The sequence below is a fragment of the Lissotriton helveticus genome, chromosome 3_1 (genome assembly GCF_964261635.1).
Source record: "Lissotriton helveticus chromosome 3_1, aLisHel1.1, whole genome shotgun sequence".
Lineage (NCBI taxonomy): Eukaryota > Metazoa > Chordata > Amphibia > Caudata > Salamandridae > Lissotriton > Lissotriton helveticus.
In genome coordinates this window covers 2,036,193,674-2,036,219,189 of record NC_136061.1, presented here as the reverse complement: position 1 = coordinate 2,036,219,189, position 25,516 = coordinate 2,036,193,674, and the positions used below count along the sequence as shown (strand labels likewise).

At 44.8% G+C, this 25,516-nt stretch overlaps 1 protein-coding gene across 1 annotated transcript in view; it reads left to right on the top strand.

Moving 5' to 3' along the window:
* KLHL25 (kelch like family member 25) overlaps nucleotides 1-25,516 on the top strand; it is a 282,369-nt gene that overhangs the window by 144,220 nt on the left and 112,633 nt on the right. Inside the window, exon 2 of the mRNA XM_078683164.1 lies at nucleotides 7,902-9,728. Within this exon, the coding sequence (XP_078539290.1) occupies nucleotides 7,917-9,686 (1,770 nt within the window). The 5' untranslated portion in view covers nucleotides 7,902-7,916 and the 3' untranslated portion in view covers nucleotides 9,687-9,728. The remainder of the gene's footprint in view (nucleotides 1-7,901; nucleotides 9,729-25,516) is intronic.

The window sequence follows — 25,516 nt, the reverse complement described above, 5'->3', positions numbered from 1 at the left end:
AACTATTAACTGCTCTCCATTCCAGAGTTTTTAAGCCTACACGGCGACACGGTTCCCATAAAAAGTTGCTCTATGTGAGTGTCTACTTTGTTTCCAAAAGCAATCTACAGCACACACATACTCTGTTTTAAACTAAAAAACAAGGAGGGGAGAGAGGAGGGGGCCTGCGCCAGTTTCCCTTTCGGGAGCGAGCCGGAACCATCTGTTACTTACAAACAGATGGTTTCAAAGCCTGCTCCCGCAAGGGAATCGCCAAACTTGCACACTTAGCCATTCAAAGCAATTCAATGCGTGCATGTTTTTGCCTGAAAAACTGAATCGATTTCTAAAGGTCTTTTTCCTATGCAGCACATGCGCGCTGCGTAGGCGAGACCTAAAAAGCATTGGAGTATTGCTCTCTGGGCTTCTACCAGCCAGTTGAAGCCCGGAGCACTCCATTGTCTTCAATGGAGCGCTCAATATTCCAATGTTCTAATGAACTTCAGTGATTGTCAATGGGAGAGAAAGGCCTTCTAACAGTTAAAAACGACTTTTCTCTGCTAGACCATGTAAATATTAAACCTGCATGTACTCCTTTTCGTTTTTTAAATGCAATGTACTCTGCCGTATAAGCCTTTAGGGCCTTCTTTAGGGGTGACATATATATTAAAGAGAAAGTTTAGGGCTGGCAAAAGTTTTATTTGCCAGATCGAAATGGCAGTTTAAAACTGCACTCCAGGCTTCAATGCAGACCTTAAACTTGTTTCAAAGGCTTCTTTGGTGGGGCGCAATGAATGCTCCTGACCTATTAGTAATATGTATTCACATGCCCTGGGTACATGTAGTATCATCAAGTAGAGACCTACAAGAAAATTAAAGTTCCCAATTGGGTGTAAGCCTATTTTATCATGTTTGAAGTAGGTAACACAAGCACTTTAGCACTGGTTAACATGGACAAAGTGCACAGAGTCCTAATGCCTAAAAATAAAATTCAGCAAAACAGGAGGCATTAAGGCAAAATGTTTGGGGGAAAGCCACACCCATTGTGTCAGGTCTAACAGACAAATTGTCCCCCGTCAGCAAACCCATTGGGTACTGCACAATCTCATCTGTCTTTCACCGTCTTGGTGTCCTAATCTTCCATGAATATAGACTTACTTATGACCTTCACATATAGGAAATTCACTTCAACATTTTCTCACTGATCCTCTGACTCTTGTGCAGTCATTTCTAGAACCTTTTTACTCAAAAACTGAACAAAAAAATGGACAAAGATTTTACAAAATATATTTTATTAAAAATGTAATATTGTGCTCACATTGCTTTTCAATTGTACTGAGTGCTCGCTCAGCAGTTAGAGGATTTATAGAGGGAGCAAATAGATGGGAAGATTAATCATTCTGTGCACTAGCCGTATCCGCTTCTGGGCATATAGAGCAGTAGAAGCCTGAATTTGTGGTGGAAAAGGTTCATTGGCCTGTACAGAGTGATGGAATTCGAAAAGGGATAAGCCTTGAGAGTGTAGGGATCTACCCTTCAACCCACCTCCCTCCCCATACCCTTCCAAAGGAAGTTTCACTAGCTCACCATCCAGAAAAATGATTTGTTTTGGTTGGAAGGCTAACCTTGAATATCTTCTTAGATGTAATGTTGTTAGACCTGGCATATCTTGGCATGATTACCCGTGACTTTTTGCCTCTACCTCCTTTGTTTTTAGATGCTTTGGGTACTTTGCCTCTGCTAATCAGTGTCGAAGTACAAGTGTTCCCTATGTAAAGTTTAATGGTAATTGGTTGGCCATAATTGGTATGTTTGCCTTACTAGTAACATCCCTAGTGATGTGCACTGTGTGTGCCAGGGCTAGTAATGCAAAGGTGCACGCAGAAGGGAACTCAGGCCTGCAGTGTAGGGCCTGTGTGCAGTTTGCTAAGTTAGCATGTGGTTCTGACAAGTTCAACCACTTGTCAGGCCTAACTTTCCCTTTTGCATACACATTGGGCACCACTGTGGTAGGTCCCGGGTAACTCCTGGGCTGGGCTCAGTATAAGTAAAAGGCAGGGCATATACTGAGGTGTGTGCTACGCCCTGACAGTGAAAAACACTCCATTTCGTTTTCACTGGTGAAAGGTCATTCTGCCCATAGGACAGAATGGAGTAGGCGGGGTATTGTGTTTTGGTAGCCTAGTTTCCTGTCAGTTTATAATGGAGAGGTGAAGTTTAGTATGTATGAACTCACAGTGTCATAACACATCTTTCTATGAAAGTGGTTTTGTCACTGTGTGTTCAGAAACCACTCTTTTACAAAGTGGCTGAGTTTTGTGCTTTAAGCATTTCTGTGTGTCTTTGCTGAATGTGGATTGACTGTCTGGATCTGAGAGGTGAAAGGAGCTGGGTCAGGTCTTGACCCAAGGGAGGGGTTGAGATGGCACCAGGCTGACCTCCATCTGGAGAGTAGGCGAGAAGAAACCCCGGCAGTTGAAGAGGCCTGGGTTGCTGCAATTAAACAATTGACCCGTCTCCTGCTGAGTGACTAAGGATCCATACTCCTAGTATCAAAGGGAGAAAGGTGACACTGGGAGGGAGACACCCATAACTGATTTAGGGGGGGGTCAGAGAACCCTGAGCACAATGGACTTCAAAGACATTTAGGGGTATGAGAGCTGAGACCCCTGAATGCTGGAATGGAACAGAAATGGATTGAGACTGAAAAGGCTTAGACCCATTTTGTGGCCAAGAGGAACCTCTGCTAAGGAAGGAACAACTGAAGAGACTGCTGGGGAAAGACCAACCCTTGCTTCGTGACCTGAGGCCGGTGTGCAGTTTGCTGTTTTAACCAAGGAGGAAGCTGTTGGGACTGTGTTTGGCGTGCTGGGTCCCCCTGCTATACGAAGACTGTGCTTTGTGCTGTGTCTTCTTATCCCAAGGGCCCGAGGTCAGCTGGCTCCCTGTTTGGAAGTTTCAAGCGACGCTGTGGGCGCGTGTTGTGGGCGCGTGTTGTGGCAGCTTGAGACCCTCGGAAGGTGTGCCCTGTGATCTTGGACACATGAAGGAGGAGTGAGACTCTGACGCGCTGGGTGCGTGTCGTGATGCACAGGAGGCGTTGGTGAAGAGCGCCTGGTCAACATGTGCATTGAAGGTGAAGTGAGTCTCTGATGCACTGGGTGCGTTTCATGGTGCACCACAGGCGTTAGTGAAGAGCGCCTGGTCGGCATGTGCATCGGAAGTAGAGTGAGTCTCGGACGCGCAGGGTGTATTGGAGGCATTGGTGAAGAGGGCCTGGTCATCGAGTGCACTGGAGGAGAAGTGAGGCTCGGACACGGTGAGCGTGTCATGGTGCAGCCGAAGGCATTGGTGAGGAGCGCCTGGATATCGGGTACCAGAGTTGGAGTAGGTCTCAGTGAAGCAGTGTGTGTGCTTTGGTGCAACCTGGCACTGTGGAGGTGTGCACCGGAAGAAAGTGAGTCTCTGCAGCGCGGTGTGCGTGTCTTGGTGCCAACGGAGACCGCAGGAAGAAGTGCCTGGTGAGCATGCACTCAGAGTCGACGTGGTGTCCCATCAGCGTTGTGTGTGTGGCTTTGTGACAGAGGAGACCCGGAGGGTACGGTGGTGAACGTGCACCCAGAGGAAAAGTAATCTCAGGGGCGTGTGGTACATGTGCCCTGCAGCCACCTGAGCCCTTCCTAACGGTTGCTGCCCGGACCGGCAGCCCCGCAGGAGCTGAGCTGCCAGGCTGAGCCGATGAGGCGCTTTGAGAAAATTCTGCATGGAAGGCCCAGTACGCTGAAGGAGGAGAGGAGAGTGGGGTTGTGCCCTGCCGGTAACGTGGATCACTACCTGGGCAGGGTGCGAGCTCGGAGAGACACTCTCTCGGCCTCTCAGTCCTTCTGACGACGTGAGCCTTTGCTTCGGCTAAGTTTGGGGCCTGTACTGATGAAAGGAGTGGCAGTACTGGGGCCCGAGTAAGAAGTTGTACTTTGTGTCATCGTTGATACGCGTGGGGGGCAACTGTTATCGAAGAGGCTGATTGTCGTAATACGCATTGCCAATATTGATGCTAACGAACTGCCGGACTGTCTTATGACGCCTGACATTATTTCTGTATAAGGAAGCACACGATTGTAGCTCTATGCATTGCATTATTTCTCCATTGCAAAGTACAGGATTGTAGCGGCCCGCATTGCATTATTTCTTCATTGCAAAGTACATGATTGTAGTTACGTATTGCATTATTCCTTAATTGCAAAGTACATGATTGTAGCGGCCCGCATTGCATTATTTCTTCATTGCAAAGTACGTGATTAGGGTGTGACGCATTGCATTATTCCTTCATTGCGCAGTACATGATTGTAGCGGTACACATTGCATTATTTCTCCCATTGCAAGGTACCGGGGTGTATCTTTATGCATTGTTTTATTTCTCCTTTGCCTAGCACAGAATTGTATCGTTACGCACTGCACTATTGTTTGTCCATTGCAACGTGTGTGATTCTAGCACAGCCGCCTCCAACCTTTTCTATAGTGAGAGCTACTTTTGATCAGTGAAATTAATTGTGAGCTACTGAAGGCTAAGCAACTTGTGCATTGTAATCAGAAACCCCACCCCCAGCTTTGGTGACTTTAATGCTAATTAATGTCCATAGAGCCAGATACTATGGTCTGAACAAAATACTTTAACTGGGAGCACTATAACAGGGCTTTCATATGGGTCAGTGAGAGCGTGGACTAAGGGGATGTATAAACATGTGTATGAATGAATGAGATATTTGTGAATGGGTGACTGAGAGCCTGTGTCATATGTACTTGTGGCACAGGCCATACCTTTTGCCATGTGGATCACTATTACAGGTATAACAAACATACAACCATTGTTTTTTAAATGGGAGAAATTTAAAGTGCAGAGAAATGTTCTGCAAAATACTCATAATATGGAACATACATCTTCCTGCACTTTATATTTCTCCCACTTAAAATAATGGCTGAATTTTCTGTTATAAATATGGCACCATGTCTACCAGCTAATGGAAGCTAAATGCCTTCTTTGTGTAAAGGCGAGACTTTAAACTGGGAGAAAATTAAACTGAAGAGTGAACTTTAAGGGTATATGGAGTCCATAAAAGTCATCATTTAAATGTTATCCCATTTTCAAGTCACATTCACAAACAGTATGGCATTCAGCTCTAAGTGACCTGTAAACATGATTCCATATTTGTAACACACAAATACAGACAGATGTTGAAATGGGAGTAATTTTAAGTGAAGAAACATGCTTCATAAAGCATTAAGACATAACTGACAGAATTGAAAATGAGGAAAAACAATAAGGCAATGTTTCATAATAATATTTTTCTTCACTTTAAATTTCTCTCATTTATAAAATAAATGAGCAAATGTTTCTGTTATAACTATGGCACAGTGTCCTCTGCCCTTTGGGAGCAAGATGCCTGCTGTTTGTACTGTTTGTAAATGCAACACTTTGAAATGGGAGAAAATTAAAAAGAAGAGTCAACTTAATCATAAAGGTAACTTTTCATTTTATTTTTTTCCCATTTAAAAGCATTCAGGAACATTATTTTGCTCTCACTTCCCAATACTAAATGGACAAGGACTTTTATTTAAGAGTTAAATGACTCAGTGCTTCATTTCTTCAAATCTGTGCCCTAGTACGGGTCATTAATGTGACTGAGACCGGCTCATTATCAGGCCCTTCTAACTGTAACCTTATGATAAGAATGTAAAGTAAAAACAGACTTCCCTTAACTTTAGGAAGTAAAATGTGACCCTGTGCTTATTTAAAAATGAACTCAAGGGTGGGAGCTACTCTGAAGGTGACTGAGATCTACTGGTAGTTCGTGAACGACTGGTTGGAGACACCTGTTCTATCATTACCACCAGCAAAGCATTTTGAAAGTTTTTGTTGGGATTTGAATCTACCAGCCAGCCGGAACGAATATTGCCCTTTATTCTATGTTGGCTTTTGTATTGTGTGGTCTGATTGTATATCTTTTTGTATAAAGTTTATACTCGATTTGATCAAACTTGTGTGGAGTCCATTTTTGGTGTCACCAGGGGGTTGCGGTGGGCGTGATTGCACATAATGTACACTCGTGCCTTGGAGATAGGGCCGGCTGCTCGTGCCAAGCTACTAAGGGGTTGAGCAGGGCTATCTCAAACTGTGTCCTTACTTGGCCTAACGTTGAGTGGGGAGCCCCAGGTATCGCACTTGGTGACAGTAGTGCGGGACTGGGACTCCGGCTTCCAACAAATGTGATTACAAACTTGCCTACGCAGCCTGGGTGCAGCCATGCAGAGTTTTGTATACAGAATATAGTGTTGATTTCCTCTCTCTCTCACTAGTATAGGCACTACAGTGAGCATGAGATGAGTTCTCGCCACTTCAAGCTGAGCATGACCTGGGCTTCATAGTTCTGTGCTCGTTGGAGCTTGGCCAGTGCTTGGGAAGGGAGCATCCATGTATTCCATTGCTGTAGTCCACCTAGAGAGGATGCTCCAAGAATTAGGACGATCTGGTGCAAAATCTGTAATAGTGTCAGGGTTCCTTGGGGGACTGACATACGGGAACAATCCAATGTGTACTCTAAAGTGGCAGCAGTGAGTCAGTGAGCGAAGCCGTTTCAAAGACCAAGAAAGGAGGAGAAAATGGTAAGTGATATAGGAAGGAACTTGTAACCACTACATCGCCTTGATTTTCTACATAAGGGGAACGAACCCCTTTAAAACATCCATAGTACAAAAACGGTGCTCTTTTACCGGCGTGCCACAAAAGTTAGCATTCATTGAAGCCAGGTTTTTCCGCTTAGGCTCGCTTTCTCCCCTTCAAACACTGCATGACAGACAGTTGCTATTATTGGATTCCTTTGACAAAACAAACAATAGAGCGAGCAGTCTCTGTCGAGATGGCGGCCCGGGCTGGCAATGGACAAAGATAAATGCAATATTAAAGAGGCTCTAACCGCCCTGCTGCTCCCATGATTTTGAGAGATAATTCAACACTGGAGAGTGATGCATCATTTACTTAGTTTTCCTCGGGAAAGGTCAACGTTTTTGTGAAACAATAACTACATAAAAATGTATGATTCCCGCGGTGCCTCACTGCCTTTGCATTTTTACTTGCATTATACATGTATCTAGCGCTCCCCACTTGGGTTCCTATAGTGAAGGGTGCGTGAATAAACAGAGGTGCATGTTTGCAACTTCATATCCAGGCTTTAGCGGGGTCCCTCTCATTAAATACCCTCGGCTATATTTGCCTAGCAACATGCCTCGCGCTGAAGTCCTTTGTTTTCCCGGGGTTTCATTCTTTGTGTGTGAAAGTTTATCATGCAGCGTGGCCAACGCTGGCTTGCCGCTATGCAAAGCGCTACTCTCACTGCATATTAATCACCTTCTGCCTTTATTAGCGCGTCCTATCTACATTCTCGCTGTGGAAAGTTCTTTAAAAAAATCATTTAAAATGCTAGTGGAAGAGACTACGGAATGGTGTTGCTCATGTAGTTGATGTCGACCACTAGATATTTTACTTAAAAGAACCTGATTTGGCGTAACATTTTTATATAATTGAATTTACATACATGAACTGTGTGTGTCACTGTAGAGATTACACGAGTTACACCGGAATGTGCTCCATAAATCGCTAATGTACACAGATGGGGATAGGTTATTTTTATTGGTCAAACGTGAGTATTAGTAAAAAAAAAAAAAAAAGAGCAGAGACCAGTACTAGGCTTTAATACATGATCGTAATCGTCAGAAAAACGTGCATTTCCCGAAAACTGAGATTGTGCCATGTGAAAGCGTAATTTTTTCCATAGTTTCCACCTAGATTTAAGATGGCTAACTGATTTCAGAACTTCTCACACCCCAATCAATTCTCGAATCATAATTTCTTTGTTTTTTCTCACTAGGTGGCTGGACTCACCATGTCAGTTAGTTTTCACGAGAACCGCAAATCCCGCACAAGTACTGGGTCTATGAACATCTCACTGTACCATAAACCCACACACCCGGATTGCGTTTTGTCCCACCTCAACACACTTCGCAAACAGTGTTTGTTCACGGATGTCACCCTGTGGGCAGGAAACCGATCCTTCCCATGTCATCGTGCGGTGCTAGCAGCTTGCAGCCAATACTTTGAAGCCATGTTCAGCAACGGTCTGCGAGAGAGTTTGGATCACACTGTAAATTTTCATGATGGCCTCCATCCTGAAGTATTGGAACTGCTGCTGGACTTCGCATACTCCTCTAAAATTATTATAAATGAGGAAAATGCTGAGTCCTTGTTGGAGGCTGCAGATATGCTTCAGTTTCATGATATACGAGATGCAGCAGCTGAGTTTCTGGAGAAGAACCTTTATCCAACCAACTGTTTAGGCATGATGTTACTGTCGGAAGCCCATCAATGTCGAAGGCTTTATGAACTGTCCTGGAGAATGTGCTTGGTTAACTTTGAAACCATTCATGAGAGTGAAGACTTCAACAATTTGTCTAAAGATATCCTTGTAGACTTGATTGCCAGTGATGAACTAGAGATTGAAGATGAACAAATTGTTTTTGATGCCATCCTCCAGTGGGTAAAGTATGACTTGGATAGGCGGAAAGTTCATGTTCCTGAACTTTTGAAGAACATTCGCTTGGCATTACTCCCCTCAGCCTGTCTCAAAGAGGCAATGTCTTGTGAAGATTTGATAACTGAAGATGAGAGGAGTAGATTGATCATGGATGAAGCCATTCAGTGTAAAAAGAAGATCCTTCAAAATGATGGTGTGGTCACTAGTCCTTGTGCAAAGCCTAGAAAAGCAGGCCACACCTTACTAATCTTGGGAGGACAGACGTTCATGTGCGATAAGATCTACCAAGTTGACCATAAGGCAAAAGAGATCATTCCTAAAGCTGATCTGCCAAGTCCACGAAAAGAGTTTAGTGCCTGTGCTATTGGCTGCAAAGTATATATCACTGGTGGGAGAGGCTCTGAAAATGGTGTCTCAAAAGATGTTTGGGTGTACGATACTGTTCACGAGGAATGGACTAAAGCTGCCCCAATGCTGATTGCTCGTTTTGGCCATGGCTCAGCTGAACTAGAAAACTGTCTTTATGTTGTCGGAGGGCACACTGCTGTTGCTGGAACCTTTCCTGCATCGCCTTCTGTTTCATTAAAGCAAGTGGAGAAGTATGACCCGCTGACCAATAAATGGACAATGATGGCCCCTCTAAGGGATGGTGTGAGTAATGCAGCAGTGGTAAGTGCCAGACTGAAGCTATATGTTTTCGGTGGGACTAGTATTCACAGAGACAGAGTTTCTAAAGTACAGTTCTATGACCCAGTTGAGAATCGTTGGACAATCAAAGCAGAGTGCCCTCAGCCCTGGCGCTACACTGCTGCAGCCGTCATGGGCAGTCAAATTTTCATTATGGGAGGTGACACAGAATTCACAGCAGCATCTGCCTATCGCTTTGACTGTGAAATGAATCAATGGACTCGGATTGGTGATATGACAGCAAAGCGAATGTCGTGCCATGCTTTGGCATCTGGTAATAAACTTTATGTAGTGGGAGGTTACTTTGGAACACAGCGATGTAAAACCTTAGATTGTTACGATCCAACAACTGACTCATGGGATAGCATCACCACGGTGCCTTATTCGGTAATACCAACTGCCTTTGTGAGCACATGGAAGCATCTGCCATCTTGAGAAGGTTTCTGTGTGACAAATAATAAGAAGTAGCTTGAAAAGGTAAGCTTTCTATGGTTAGTTAAACAGTTCATTACATCCTTGTCATAGGTGCATGCCAATATCTGTTAGTGTGTAAATGGTCCGGATTCCCAGGCCGACACCCGTAAACATATACCTGGATAAACTGTAGGCAGTGCCTTACTTCATATTCAGGAGTGATGTACTGTATTTACAAAATGATACTTTTAAGACAAATATATGAACACATGACAGAGAGAAGCAATTTTACAAAGCAATCATAAAAAGATTTTATTTCTCTTACCATTAGTTTCTAGTTGAAGATAAATATCCTTCATATAATGTAATGCTTTATATTCTGCCTTCCAGCTTCTTTGAATAGTATTCATACAAGTTGAATCTATATACTGACAGTGCAATTTTTAGACACAACAAAGGAGTTCTGGTAAAGCAGTGTCTAGCACTTTGTTTTAATTCAAAAGGGACAATATTTATTCTGTACTGTTCTTGAAAGTCAAATGAGCTTCTCAAGATCCATTCTGGGCCTAGAATATTTGGATTTGTTCTGATACACATACTAGGTCACAGTTCTTTAATGTGTGAGATGTAAGGCTGAGTACAAACTAAATGGTTTTTGGGCTATTCGTTTCTGCTTACCGTTTATGAAATTTATTTGATTGCTAATTATCATCTCCTTATACTTGTTTTCAACTCAGTTTAGTAGGAGCAACCTGCTCTATCGAAGTATCAAAAATATGCTTTTGTTTGCACCAGTTGACAAAATGGCTTCTCACATTCATGCCTTATATTGAACCACCATCTTAACAAGTCTGTTTTTGTTTCTAAAACACATACTCAGTAATGTGTGGAGATTTGAGACAATACTTATATTTGTGATCGTTTTTAACAACCTCATGCATCTGAAGGCGATCCAGGACCATGATGCGGGCCTCTATTTTGCCGAACACAAGAAGAGATTGCAGGCAAAGCCCAAGTCTCGCTCCTGCTCTAACTCACAGTACAGTCTTGGTTCTTATCACAAGACTGTTACAACAAATAATCCACTTCCTGCACAAAGTCTTTGGGTAGTTTGAAGTCCAAGCCTAAACATAAAAAGACAAGGGGAAAATCAATCCATCATGCCACTGTAGGTCGAAAGACAAGGTGCAAGGTCTTTGAGAAAAACATTGCCATCCTTCGAGATCCTTGTTTTCAGAACCGCTTCCTCAGCTAGTCACGATATGCACAAGTTCTCCAAGCACTCATCGACCCCGCAGCTGATATCAGCCCTCATGCAGGCCCTTTTGCTTATCTTTAGTGTGATCCCAATTCCTTCTAGCATGCCTTTAGGCCCTATGAAGCCACAGAGTGACAGGAGCCTGTGGTATGATTACTACCGGCAGATCCTCTCCCAAAGCACTCTATCTTCTTTACCAAGCCTGTAGCAACTATGGTACAGACTTCCATACCGCTCCAAGATCCACACTTGTTCCAGTTCACTGATGACGATGGCAACTCTAGAGAGGCTGACGGAAGGCTAAGTGCTGACTGCAATATCAGACCCCGATCTTACATCGGCCCGAGTTCCAACTGATGGTGCTCAGCTGTCAGTGGAGGCTGCATTCTATGACCCTGTACAAGATACACAAAGGGTCCTTAGGACGCTGATGATGAGGATATGGATGATGGTTTAGATCCTCCTCACTATACTATTGATGCACTATACTTGGTTTAACAAAATGTCAGTGGGCCATAGAGATGAAAACGAACATTCTAACCGAAATTATCCAACTTTGAACAATATCATCAAAGCCCTTGGTGCAGTTTAAAGATATCCTCACCAATGTCCTGATGCTACATTATCCAAGTCTTATTCTTGCCCGTCTGCCACTTGGCCAGTAGCCTGGCGACATAAGCCTGCGCCTGGTGAGCTGCTCTTTTGAACCAAGTATCCTACAGGCTTGTGGTGCTGGCTTCTACTAGTAAGGTCAATCCCAATTCCTTCCTGACAACTCCTCCAGATAGGGAATCCAAAAAGACTGACAGTTTTAAAAAAACAATGTTCTCAAACGCAAGCTTTTCTCTATGCTGATATATAAATACAGTGTGTCTGCTAGTAAGGTTCACACCTGCTCTCTAAGACATGCATCCAAGAGGTCATGTTATCAGTTCTGGAGGACCTTAAAGATTCTCTGGGTCCTACAATAAATGATTGACAGGGTGCAGCAAACTACGTCACCCATGCATGCTTAGATACTCCTGATTGCCTTGGCAGTGTTGTGCTTCAAAGGCACACATGGATGAGTTCGACCGGATTACCGGGCAATCTGAAGGGTCCCTAATGGATATACCCTTCATTGGGTCCAGAATATTTAGGGGGAAATTGACTTTATGCAAGAGATATTTAAAGAAAGTTGAGCTACTGTATGCTGTTAAGGGTACTGATGTTGGCAAAAGTTTCCTCATCAATTCAGGAAATTCAGAGACGGTTCCTGGGGCAATGTTACCCTTCCCAGTTGATGCTGTAGCAGACCGTTAAGTCCTATTGGGGTAAGCGATGTGGCACCCAGGACACCAACCACGCAGCTCAGCAAGGTCAACAATCTTCCAGTTTCTTCCTCACTGCAACAGCTACCAAGCCACTTTAGTTTGTATCAAATGTTCATGTCAGGCTGGTGGAGGATTCAATATTTCCTAACCAGACAAAATATCACTCGATAGATGATCAGATCGTCGTCTATTTCTCAGTTGCAAAGAAGTGCATGGAGGTTAAAAACTAGGCCCCATTTAGAAGTATAATCAGAAGAATAAGTTACTTAATTTTGGTAATTGTCTTTCAGGTGGATAGTCTTTCTAGCTGCAGATTCTTCACTGTGTAGGATCCTGGGGATATTCTAAAGGTGATACATCTGCCGTTAGAGTAGCCACCAGATAGAGTGTTACCAAAGCTGATTAACTTTTTCCATTCATCTATACAGTTGTGATCTAAGCTTAAGGACATTAAGTGCAGTGTTAGGAGTAGTACGTTTTTTAGTCAACCATCTCTATTTCCAATTTGGCATCACATCTGAACAGTTCCACAGTGTATATAGCATACCAAATTTAGACTGTCTACATCCCCAGCATTCTGAGTGGGGAAGTAACCGGTCTTTGAATAGTTTGAGAAGAGTCTAAAGCCAGTTTTGATGTTGTTTAAAGAAAGAAAATTTAAGCCAAACATCTCTGGGTTGTTTGTTGTGTGAAGTTAGAAGGGTCACTCATCAGTTCATTTGTAACTCAGGTTTCATTGCCCATAGGTTGTCAAGGCTGAAGTCACTCGGGTGGAGTAGGTTTTGTCATGAGAACTCTATACAGACCTAATATTACTTTATTTTGTTGCCCTCATATGTGAAGATAGTTAAGTCATTCGGTGGTTTCATACCTAGTCGATTACACAGCAAATGTGACATTTGATTTTACTGCTACAGGGAAGCATTGATAGTTCAAATTCAGTGCACAGTTTTTTGAAGGATTTGAGTGACCCCTAACCTATGACTTGTCAAACCTAATCAGTTCCTTTAGTATCCCAGGAATCCCAGTGTACAGTAACTTCTTCCACGTTTAAGCCTGACTTTTCCTAAAGAGCTGATTATTCCTAAAGAAGTTTTTTAGATTTGTCACCTCTTTTGGTAAAGATTTGTGCTTGAGCAGTGTATTCAGGCCCTATTTTCGATGTAGTATGTTTTATTTTTCCAATCGTCGGCCCACAATAAGGGGATGCAACAACGTGGCATATGACCGGACACTTGGCAAGCCAAATAATATAGTATGTGGTAATTGTAGACTGCCAGATTCTGTGCATGCATGTAGTTTAGTCTGGATAATACGCCACACATCAATTAGGTTGTGGTCAGATATCATTTTTTCTGTCACTGTTGTTGCATTTATCGTTCAGTCAAATCCTGTATGTCGTTGAGTCAATAGCAAGGTTCCAGTCCCCTCACTTGGCCACCCAGGGACTACGAAATTCAGATTCTAGATATTGTTTATTATAATTAGGTGAAATTGAACCCCCACCCCTCAATCAGGGTCTTTCCAATTGTTCACAGTTTGACAAATACATAGCTGATCTCAGGATCTGATCAGAACTTCAACATGGTGTGAGCTAAGTTCTTTCTAATAAGTATCGCCACACCACATTTCCTGGAGGTATCAAAAGAAAATGTGGATGAATCGAGGTTGCACACAATCCATCATCCACAGATCACTCTGCCCACCCTATATCTCACAGACGAATGTGTTTCTTACGTAATGTTATTGTCGTCCCCTTGTTGTTGAGACAATGAAAAACCTTTCCCCTTTCATGAAATGTGTCATACTGTTCACATTTAAGGAGATGAAGACATACAAGTTTTCTGCGGTAGGTACATGCTGCCTTAATAGGAAGTAAAAAGGGCCAGTGTTACGGAGGTGATAAGTAAGAAGTTTCTCATTAGGTTCTATGCTCGGAGGTGGAATTACATAGAATGTGTGGGGTGTGTACAAAGGAGCTGTGCTAGCTTTATTTTAATCTAAACAGAAGTCAAATACGGAAGGTGATTTTAAGAGAGGGCTTGTGGTACTCCTGGGAATTAGTAGGAGACAAAACAAGGACATGAACACAAGTAACTTGTCCTGTTGACCATAAGCTGGTAACCTAGCTTCCTCCCTCAAACGAGGTGGATGCACCTGAGGTGTTCAAGCACGCCAACACACAGGGTAAAGAATTAATGCCCATACACGGCACAGGAGATAAGTAGAAGGGTCAGGATAGTGATGACGTAGAAAGCACAGACATTAAGAGAACTTTTTCAGAAGTCCTAGGAGAATTGGTGTCTATTGTACACAATTGCAACATTGCGATATTCCCACTGTCCTGGATCTTTTTCACACTGTTGAACCAAAAACGTTGTACCAAGTATAACCCTTCAGCTGTTGAAACTTGGGGTAGTGAAATCATGTGTGTAGTGTCGTGATGCATGAACAGATGATACTGACACGATTCTGCGGTGGGAGCTTTATTACTCATACATCTTACTTCTTTCATCCCCTGCTCCTTTCTGCCTCCCTGACTCCTCCTGTTCCGCCTCCCATTCTCCTCCCACTTTTAGACCTCCTGTGCCGGTCCTAGTGCCTGGCACGTCCTACAACATTACATCTCCTCCCTTCTTAAATAACTTGAAACACCTCAGATGTGTCCATGTATATCAGAGTGAACAATAAAAGAAAACAACATAGTTACAGTTCTTCAATGAGGCGAACGGGTCTTTGATGAATTCGCTGCAGCCGGTGAGCTGCCTCCTGAGTCGCCTGCTCCCCTTCATCAGGAGAAGTGGAAGTCCGATGACCACTTACTAACTCAGGTGCGTCCCCTTTCAATGCACTGCTACCTCTGACCGCACCAGCACTAGTCTCGTTCCATCTCAGATCCTCTGCTCCTCACTTAATGACTATTTTATTGATAAGATCGCCAACATAAAGGCTAATATCCCCACTGTGCTTCAACCTGGTTGCCCCTGTTCACTCCCCTTGCCCTCTTCCTTTCTGGATCATTTTCCACCCATCTCTCTGGAGCTATTCCTTAACCTGCTTGTAAAAGTCAAGTCTGGTTCTCCTGCGGACTGTGCTCCTGCACGGATTCTTAGAACTCTCTTCACTAGCTGCCCCGCCCCTCCTCTCGCCCTTCTTAACGCTTCTCTGGCTCTGGGTTCTGTCCCTTTATCCTTCAAATCTGCTATAGTTCTTCCCATTCATAAAAAAACTGGTCTGGATCCCTCTCTTCTTTCTAATTTTAGGCCTATCTCTCTTCTCCCTTATCTGGGCAAGATCCTTGAAAGTTACGTCACATCTTGTCTGTCCACCTTCATCGAGGAGAACAACCTCCTTGCCTCCCATCAGGCTGGTTTTCGCCCAGGCCACTCCACGGAGACAGTGGTCCTCGCGGTCCTGGACGAACCCAAGGCGGAAAGCTGACATCAACCTCCCCCAAGCTCTGGTCCTCCTCGATTTGTCCGCTGCGTTTGACACGGTCGACCATTCCATCCTTCTCGACCGTGTCAGAGCAGCGGGCATCCGGGGCGCCGCCTTTTCTTGGCTTGCGTCCTTTCTTCAAGGTAGGTCCCAGGCGGTCCACCTCTCAGGTTTCTCCGCTCCCCCTCGCTTGACTACCTGTGGGGTCCCCCAAGGCTCTTCCCTTTCCCCACTTCTTTTCAATCTTTATATCCACCCTCTCATCATCTCTCTTCTCGAGCTGGGGGTCTCAGTGTATAACTACGCGGATGACCTCCAGCTCGTCTTTGATCTCTCCTCCCCTTCTGATTCCCTCCCTAAGTTCTGTTCCACCTTAGTTTTTATATCCGAGTGGATGAGCTTCAATCACTTGAAGCTCAATCCGGACAAGACGGAGCTTGTCCTCACGGGTGGTCCTTCAAACCCTTGGTCCTCGGTCCACTGGCCCCCTTCCTTCGGTTCCCCCCCTTCACCAGTTTCCTCTGTTCGGACTCTGGGCATCAAGGTCAGTCATGACCTGTCCATGCATGCCCAAATCAGCTCCGTCGTGTCCTCTTGTTTTTTGTCCCTCTGGCTCATCCGTAAGATTTCCCGGTTTTTCTCTGCGGACGCCCTCAAAACCATCGTCATGGCTCTTATCACCTCCCGCCTTGACTATGGGAATGGCCTGTACGTGGGCATACCCGCTTATGAAACCCGCCGCCTTCAGGCCATTCAAAATCAGGCAGCCCGCCTCATTCTTCGTCTCCCCAAATCTTCCCACATTACCCCTGCACTCAAGTCCCTTCATTGGCTCCCTGTGCGCCTTAGATCTTTTTTCAAATTGGCCTGTTTGGCCTTTCGGGCGCACACCCGCTCAGCTCCTCTCTTTATCAGATCTCTCATCACTCCTCACGCCCCCAGCCGCACTCTCCGCTCCTCTTCTCTCTCCCTTCTGCATGTCCCCCGCTTCCACAAATCCAGAACAGGGGGCACCCGTTTTTCGGTTCTGGCCCCCCGGTTCTGAAACAGTCTCCCTCTTTCAATTCGTTCTATCCCCATCTATACCCATTTCCGTAAAGCTCTCAAAACTTTCTTGTTCTCCCAGGCGTTTCCCTGCAAGTCTCCCTGGGTCCCCTCTGTGAGTCTGGTCTAGTCCCCAGCGCCAGGAAGCCGCTTGGCCGCAGTGCGCTTAATCAAGTACTTTTTTTCATTTAATTTAATTTCATTTCATTTCATTGCTAGGTATAGTCAATGCTTCTCTGAAAGTGGGTGTGCATTTTTGGAAATGTGTCACATTCCTTGTGATCCTCTTGTCCTCTAACACAGTTGTGATCATGGTCCCTTTTTGTTTTGTCACCAACAGTGGGCACGCATGATATCAACAGTCTACTTTGCTCTGTTGTTCTTGCAGCAGCAGCACCCACTGGGTGCTTTTCTCCAACTGTCTGCATATTCCTTCATCTTCTCCTTTTTAGGTCTCGCTGGAGACCTATTGTGGCTGAGCTGCCTGTGAAGCGACTTAGAGAGGGTCACGAGCGCGACAGAGCGGTGCACGAGCTGCTCCTCGGGGTCTGTGGACGCGCTTACAGCAGGCCGGCCGAAGGCAATCACACTCATGCATACACACAGACGCACACATGCACGCGCAGACACACACTCACACACGCGCAGACACACCACACACACACACACACACACGTGCCAAGCCCCCAAAGCCCCACTTACCGCATCAGCGCATCAGCCGCCACTCCTGACTTCTGCTGCCACTGGTCCTCTGGGCCATCCACTCCATGGGCGCGGGCTTCTCGCAAAGACGGAAGTCCCGCCCCACGACAGCCGTGAGCGTGCACATCCCGAAACCTGAAGTGCCGAAACCGGAAGTTCGGGAGTGTGCACGCTCACGGCTTGTTATTATTTCATTCCGATCAGCATCCACTTCTAAACGCGAGAAAGAAAGACCAGCTCAAACACTGTCGGTGTGTGAAGGAGTAAAGAGGGGGCCTCATGCTTGATCAGGGCCTGGAGCAGCTCCTGGAGACGGGCAGCTCATACAGGACCCGATCGGCTCAGGCCTGGTAACATCACCCCCAGCCCAACGCAGTTTTATGAACTTCCAAGAGCCTGTAAAGCAGTCATTCCCCCAAGAAGGTCTACTGTTCCCATTAATGGCCCTAATAGGAATCCCATAAAAGCACCCAGCCAGACTGCTGTGATTAGGAGCGCAGAGCACAAGGGCCTGCGTTTCATGTACAATACCGCGACAGCCTTCTCTCCACCGCCGCCCACTGCCCTCCCCTACACCTAAGGGACCCCTTGCTCTATTCCAAAACCAGAAGCCACTCTTCCGGCGTCCTGCACGATGTATGCATTAAAGCAAGGCAGGTCAGTTACATTCTATTCGATGTGCAGCCACTTGTGTACACAATGTGTGGACCCTCAAACTGGAGGGATGGTGTGTGCATGATGGATTACTTCGTGCAACATTATCTAGGCTCATTTTTTATCTAATCAGCAATTGTGAGCCAACGTAAACTGCTTAATATAGGGCTGATACGCTCCCACCCACCTCCATCCATTACCAGTCTTGCAGCAGTGTGTAGAGTTTGGGAGTCTTCTGAAGACTTTCTTAATAGTTCAAAGGTACAAAGAGCAGCAGTAATACAGTCCAAGCCAGAGCTTCGCAGATGCTTTCAGACAGATATAGTTAAAGTGTGGGTACGTGAAGATAAAAGCCATAAAATGTTGTAAGATAGCCGACATGGTCTTTTTCGAAGAGCATTGTTTGCGCAATCCTTATCGGCATCACTTTATGGGTAACCAGCAGTTCCTTTGGTACGACCCTTGAAAGCACTGGTTACAGCTGGGATTTGTTGGTGTTAAAAGCCAGCTAACTCTCCTTCATTCAATTAGAAATGTACTCAAATAGATTAGTCAGATGCTTAACACCAGCCTGGTAATCTCCGGTCAAAGAAAGCACGAGCTGCATATCATCAGAGTATATGTCAAAGCCAATCCTCCAGGAAGCTAACAGCCCATTTAACAGGTTCATGTGTATGCTAAAACGGATAGGGGAGAGCCTTGCGGGACACCATTCGAGGCTCAGACCATTGGGACCCATTCTCCATTCCTTGTTTTGGTTGGTAGGAGGCTTTTAAATGCATGCACGCGGTCCTCTGTGAGTGATAAATGCCAGGCTGTTTGTCTGTGGATGTCACCACTGAACGTGTCACGGCCAGAGTCCTGGTACCTGAGTGTCTGGTGAAGCCAAGACAGAGTGATTTTTGCGGCTGTTATAGGTCTGGGCCCGGCCCTCTTAATTTGTCAGCGGTGCCTGGTGTTGCCCTGGTCCTGGCTGTCTTTCGCTGTTACTGGTTTCACTTGTCGCACCGTGGTTCGGTTTGGTTTCAGTAATGAGAGTTGAGCTGGCTCTCTAACTAAATGTTTTGGGTTTTTAATTAAACTTGTTATGCGTTGATATTGTAATGCTGATGATGTCCCGGTCAACCTGCTTTGTCTGCGATCTCCTCCATTGATTAATACAAATATATTCCTTGATGTCCTGTGTTATTTTTTCACTTGAAAGAACCTTAATTTAGGGTAAAGATATTCATCCTGTCAGATGATGGTTTGCTTTTTAATCTTGATGGTTTTGATGTTGGTTGTGTTCTCTGATATCAAACCTCTGGTGCTCTGGAACTAGTCTTCGATTTGGTAATGGGTGAATTAATGTATTTGCATACAGTTGCAATAGCTTGGGAGAGATTTCTGATGTTGGTATGCTATCTATACCGTATGTTCATGTTTTGTTACTTGTTCTGTTCTTTTTGTGCACCCAAAACCCAGCCCAGTAGCGGCATGCTCCTGCAATTGAGGAATATTTGTCACTAATCCGGAGCAGTTTTGTTTTTCTGGCTAGAGCCCAGCTTTAAAGTTGGTTATCTAGCGGTAAAGTGCAAATGACAGTCTGAAATGTGTTGGCCTATTTACATATTTGTAAGTATGAGTGAACATGAGACACAGCTTGTAAGTGTGTTACTGTCCTAAAGCAATTGTAATGATCTGTTCGTTCTTGAAAGTTTTCGGGCTACACAGTGGCGATCTCCTCCAGTATCAAGGAAGTGTCTGGTCTGTCCAGGAGTATTAACCATCTGGATGGAGCGCCCAATGGATTGGTGCTGAAAGGACTCATTGTGACATATCTGGGAGTAATGTAGTCTGAAATGAGACTCCAGGTGGGCTGGCATCGGGGTTTTGATGGTCACTCAGGCCAGGAATATCCATAGTGTGACGGGAAACGTCAGCAAACTGTACCGAGGGGTGATGGTAACAAACTCTACTCTTCTAAAGATGCTGCAGACTGATGGAGGGATGATGGAAAAGAGCAGCAATGGAACTTGTATTTAAATTGGTTGCTTTTGGAGATCGACCTTATATAAGATACACACTGTCGTAGACTGTTCAACTTTTAATAAAAGTGCTTATGCGAGTTTATGTACTGTTACATTCAAATCATCCTGCATATGCCATACCATGATATACTCATTGGTCCGAGATCTGACTCCATCTGCTCTTGACGCAGAATGCTTACATTGTTCAACATGTAACAATTTCACTCACCTGTTGCTGAATCTCACACCTTTATTATAAGGCCCACCTTGGTCTTAATTGTGTTCCTATCCAGGCTGCAAAATCTTCAACCAAGCTGCTAGAACACAAACGAATATACTCTAAAAGGTTTCTCAGTTTGACCACATGAGCCGTCTGTCGGCATCTGCGTCACATGGCGCCCTAATGAAAACAAATGCTCTTTTCATCCGTTTATAGAAGTTGTGTAAGGCTAAATGACAAGACTTAATATAACAGCCAGGATAATGTGCTGCATAGGTAAATACTTGTAAGATCCTAAAGGCGAGACCGTTGCATTGCAAATGCTTGTTCAGTCTGTCTCTTGCTACTAATTCTTCATGATCAGGGTCTTGATGAATGCCACTAACTATGTCTTCCCAGGCTGGTATTCTTGTGCACACTGTGCGACCCAACATTAAGGTTGCGGGACATCTGTCTTTGGTAGTATGCGGTGTGGTTTGATAGGCTCGTAACACCTCATTTAAAGCCACTTGAACATCACATTTTGAGAGTTCTGCTTGCTGGATGTTTTTTTTTTTAGAGTGGCCATAAATCTTTTTACCTTCCCATTGGCCTGTGGCCACAGGGGTGTGATCTTCTGGTTCCTAAATTTTAAGTGGTTGGCAAATGCGGCAAAGTCTTGCCCATTGTCTGTTGTCACTACCTTTGGTATGCCCGACGCTGCAAATACCTCATCCAGCACAAGTATAGTGGTGGCAGCTTTGGTTGACGCTATGAGGTGCACAATTGGGAAACGTGAGTTTTCGGGCCAAAGAAGTCTACAGCGACATGGTGCCAGACGCCGTCCGGAAATTCTGATATATGTAGAGGCGCAGGTGGATCCTCTTGACTTAGTAGCGGACACTGCAGGCAGTCTTTCAGTGTGAGTTTGACCATCTGATCAAGCGTAGGGAACCACACCTGCTCCCGCCACTCATCTATTAGATCTGGTCTTTTCCAACATAGACCAGCTGAGATGTGACTCTCCAGATCCCCTTTCTTGGACGGATCACTCTATGATTACGATCTATATTCAGCAGTCATGCCAGAAGAGCTCTAAACGACCCACTAGACAAATTCCTGAACAGCGCAATCTCTCTTTAGAGGCATTTTATGAGGTTTTTTCCCCAGAACCGGTAACTAACATTATGGAAGTATTCAAAAAGTTGGAGGCTTTTAATACTGCCTTAGAAACAGCCTTAGATGCAGTTATACCAAAAAAATGGCGGGCCCCTTGGTATACGGTAGAACTCAAAATGGAAAAAGCCAGTTGCAGGCGTCTGGGAAAAACAAGACGCACTAGCAAGACCCACCAAAATAGACTTCTTTATAGACAGTCTCTATCCAAATATCATCTTAACTTAAAAGTGGCCAGACGTCGGTTTATCATCAACCACACTGGAAATGCTAGCAACTCTTCGAAAACATTGTTTGGTATAGTATGGGATTTTGTATATCCTAATGTCTGTAGACAGGCGCCTTTGGAATCCAAGGATCTTTGCAACTCCCTGGCGACCTATTTTCATGAGAAGATATCAAAATATATGAGACCTTTCCTCCATCAGCTCCTCGTGACTTTGTATCTTCCACCATATTTAAGGAGCAGGACAAGACAGTAGTCAGCTCCCTTAATAGTTTTGAATTGATCACAACGGAGGAGGTCATAAAAGGCCTTGCTGCCGCCAAATCTGGGTCACGTCAGATCTTTGTCCCCCAAAAACGATGGCGCTGCTAGCCACAAGCTGTGCCCCGGTAATCCGAGATATATTTAACCATTCGATCCTTACCGGTAGTATCCCAGCCATTTGGAAGGAGGCGTTTGTACTCCCAATATTTAAAAAACCTATAGCTGATCCTTCAATTCTTGGCAATTACCGCCCTATCTCTTTGCTACCACTGCTGGGCAAAATATTGGAAAGTATTATTAATTGACAATTACGTTTTTACTTGGAGGATAATCCTCTTTTTTATCCCTTGCAGTCGGGTTTCCAGCCAGGTTTTAGCACTGAGACTGCTATTCTGGCCGTGACCGATTCTCTTAGACAGACTATAGATGCGGGAGGCTCAGTAATTCTGATTCTCCTAGATCTCTCAGCAGCTTTTAATACCATCTCACATTCTAAGCTGGCGGAGAGATTTCTTTCCTGTGGTATCAATGGGGTAGCTTTCAAAAGGCTCAAGCATTTTCTGTCTGAGAAAACTCAAACGGTCATGTTGGCACCCTATACCTCAGCGAAAATGCATCTTGACAAGGGTGTTCCGCAGGTCTCTTGTTTAAGTCCAACTCTTTTTAATATATAGATGGCTCCGCTGGCAAGGATTGTCGAGTGGCTGGGCTTTGAGATCATCTCATATGCTGATGATACTCAGCTTATGTTTACCATCGGACCAAACCCAAAGTTCGACAAAATACGTTTTGCCACTGGTATGCTTGCCATCTCCAACTGGATTACAGGAAACTGTCCCCAGTTGAATCCGGAAAAAACTGAGGTTATGTTAATGGGTAAAGGCATGGTCAGTTGGGCATGGCCCCCCCCCCAAACAGTGAGTAAAAAATGTAGGTCTAAAATTGGACCGGGCTTTGAATATGAAGGATCACATCGCAGCTACCACAAGTTCGTGCTATTATGGTCTGCGGCTTCTCAGGAAAATTCTTCCTTACATGCCTACCCCCCACCGCAGAACTTTAGTCCAGGCAATGGTAATTAGTCGCCTTGACTATGGCAATGCCTTGTTGGCCGAAGTGGGAGAGACCCTCTTGGCCAAACTCCAAGTAGTACAGAACACTGCAGCAAGAATGATTTTAAATTGTCCTGCAGGTTCATCTTCAGCTCCTTTGTTAAAGGAATTGCATTGGCTGTCAGTGAAGAAGAGATCCTTTTTAAGATCTGCTGTCTTACATATAATGCGCTGAAAGAAAGAGATCCCCTATATTTGCGGAAAAAACTATTAAAATATTCCCCTTGTAGAAAACTTAGATCTAGTACCTGAGATTTCCTTCAGGTTCCTCAAATTCGTCTCACCCGTCTCATGGGGGTAGAGCATTCTCATATCTTGCCCCAAGATATTGGAATGTGCTCCCTCCAGTTCTACGCAAAATCCCAAGTTACACCATTTTCAGGAAACAGCTGAAAGCTTTTCTGTTTTAACTAAGATATCTATTCTATCTTGGCTCACCAACTCTCAGTATACTTGCCTAGTCAGCGCCGAGATGCCCCAGGGTGATGTGAGCGCTTTACAAACATATAACATAACACACCATAACTGTCAATTTGTTCACTCTGTCCGGATTCCTCCAGATGTCTCCAGCTGTTTTTCTGGATGCAATGTTTTACATTTTGTAGGGTGACATCCTCATTGGTGGCTTCAAGGATGCCCTCCAACAGGACAGCTGGTGGTTTGGCTTGAGCCACTACAAAATGGATGTATTCCTCCGCTAATGATGGATTTGATTTTGACGTTGCCTTAGGATGTTTCAGAATATAGTCAGCTTGATTTGAAGCTTTTCCAGGTTTGTGGACGATAGTATAAGTATACTCTTGAAGGCGGGTGCCCCGGGGCTCTATTCTGGTTGGCATTTTGGCTCGGGGATCTCCAAAGATAGTTAACAGGGCCTGGTGGTCCGTGATAAGCGTGAATTGTTTTCCGTAGATAAAGATGGGAAGATGTTTGCAGGCCCAGACTACCTCCAAGCTCACCTTTTCGGGCTGAAAGTACGCTCTCTCTGTGTCCGTGAGACTCCGACTGGCATATGCTACAATGTACCGTTGATCACCCTCCCTGTCATATTGAGCTAATATAGCTCCAAGTCCCACGGGACTCATCCATAGTGATTTCAGTTTTTCATTGAGGATTAAAATAAGCAAGGTGGTTGACAGATTAAAAAGAAGCTTTGATCGTGTGGAAAGCTTGATCACATCTCCTGGTCCATTGGAATGGGAGGCCTTGTTTTTCAGCTTTCTCAGATGATAACTGATAGTGGCATAATCCTTGATTTAACCGCATGCGTGCAGGCGGAATTCCGCTCGTACGTGGAGATTTTTAAAACCGCATGTTACGTGACGAGCTGGGCTCGTCATCAGCGTGCGAGGAGGCTACCTGATGACGAGCCCAGCTCGTCATCAGCGTGGAAGGGGTTAACGTGCACAGGTGCTTGCCATGCCTAGAAACGAACGCACATCCCCAGTGTCTCGCGGCCTATGGGTATCGTTTAAAGCTGTGATCTTTTCAGGATCAGGTCTCATGCCTGCGCCTGAGAAAATGTGTCCAAAGAACTTTAATGTGGATTTGTGGAATTCACATTTGTCTTTATTTAATGTGAGGTTGGCATACAACAGAGCATGACAAACTCAGTCCAGCGCAGTGTTGTGTTCTTGCATCGTTGCTCCATATACGAGGATGTCATCACTGTAGTTTAGAGCATTGGGAATGTGATGGATTACTTTTCTGATGGCCTCTTGAAAAATCTCAGCGGCAGATGAGACCCCAAAGCTGAGTCTTTTGTATCTGAACAGGCCTTGGTGAGCCAAGAATGTGGTGATATATCTCAATTTTTTGTGGAGTTCCAGCGGGTGATAGCCCATGTTGAGGTCTAGTTTGGAGAATATTTGCGCCCCATTGAGAGACGTATTCATGTCGCTGTTTTGAGGTCCCGGGTGTCTCTCTCTTTCAATGGCGGTATTGGGTGCTCTCATATCCACATAGAGACACACTTTGCCAGGCGAGCCCTTTTCCTGTACTATGATCACTGGAGAGACCCAAGGAGTGCGTCCTGATGTTCTCTCAATTATGTCAGCCCGGAAAAGATCCTGCAGTTCCTCTTCTACGGACTGTTGAAGGTGAAATGGAATTTTCCTGTGGTGTTGTGCTACGGGTGTCCATGTTCATTTACATGCAATCGAACTTGACAATGAGCCATTTTTCCGAGCCCGGTGAATAGTTTTGGAAACTTGTGAACTATGTCAGGTTCGTCATCAACTCGATACAATATTTCTACTAGTCAAAGCTGTTCCGCCGTTGGCAATCTAAGAAGACAATCTGCTTCAGGACCGTCAATGACAAATGACATGAATGCAGGCTGGAATAGACCTGTCCTTGTATGTGAGTTTCATCTGAAATTGGCAGGCACGGAAGAGGTTCCTTTGACATCTATGTGTATATCCGCACGGCAGCTGGTGTGGTTGTGGGTTCATTTT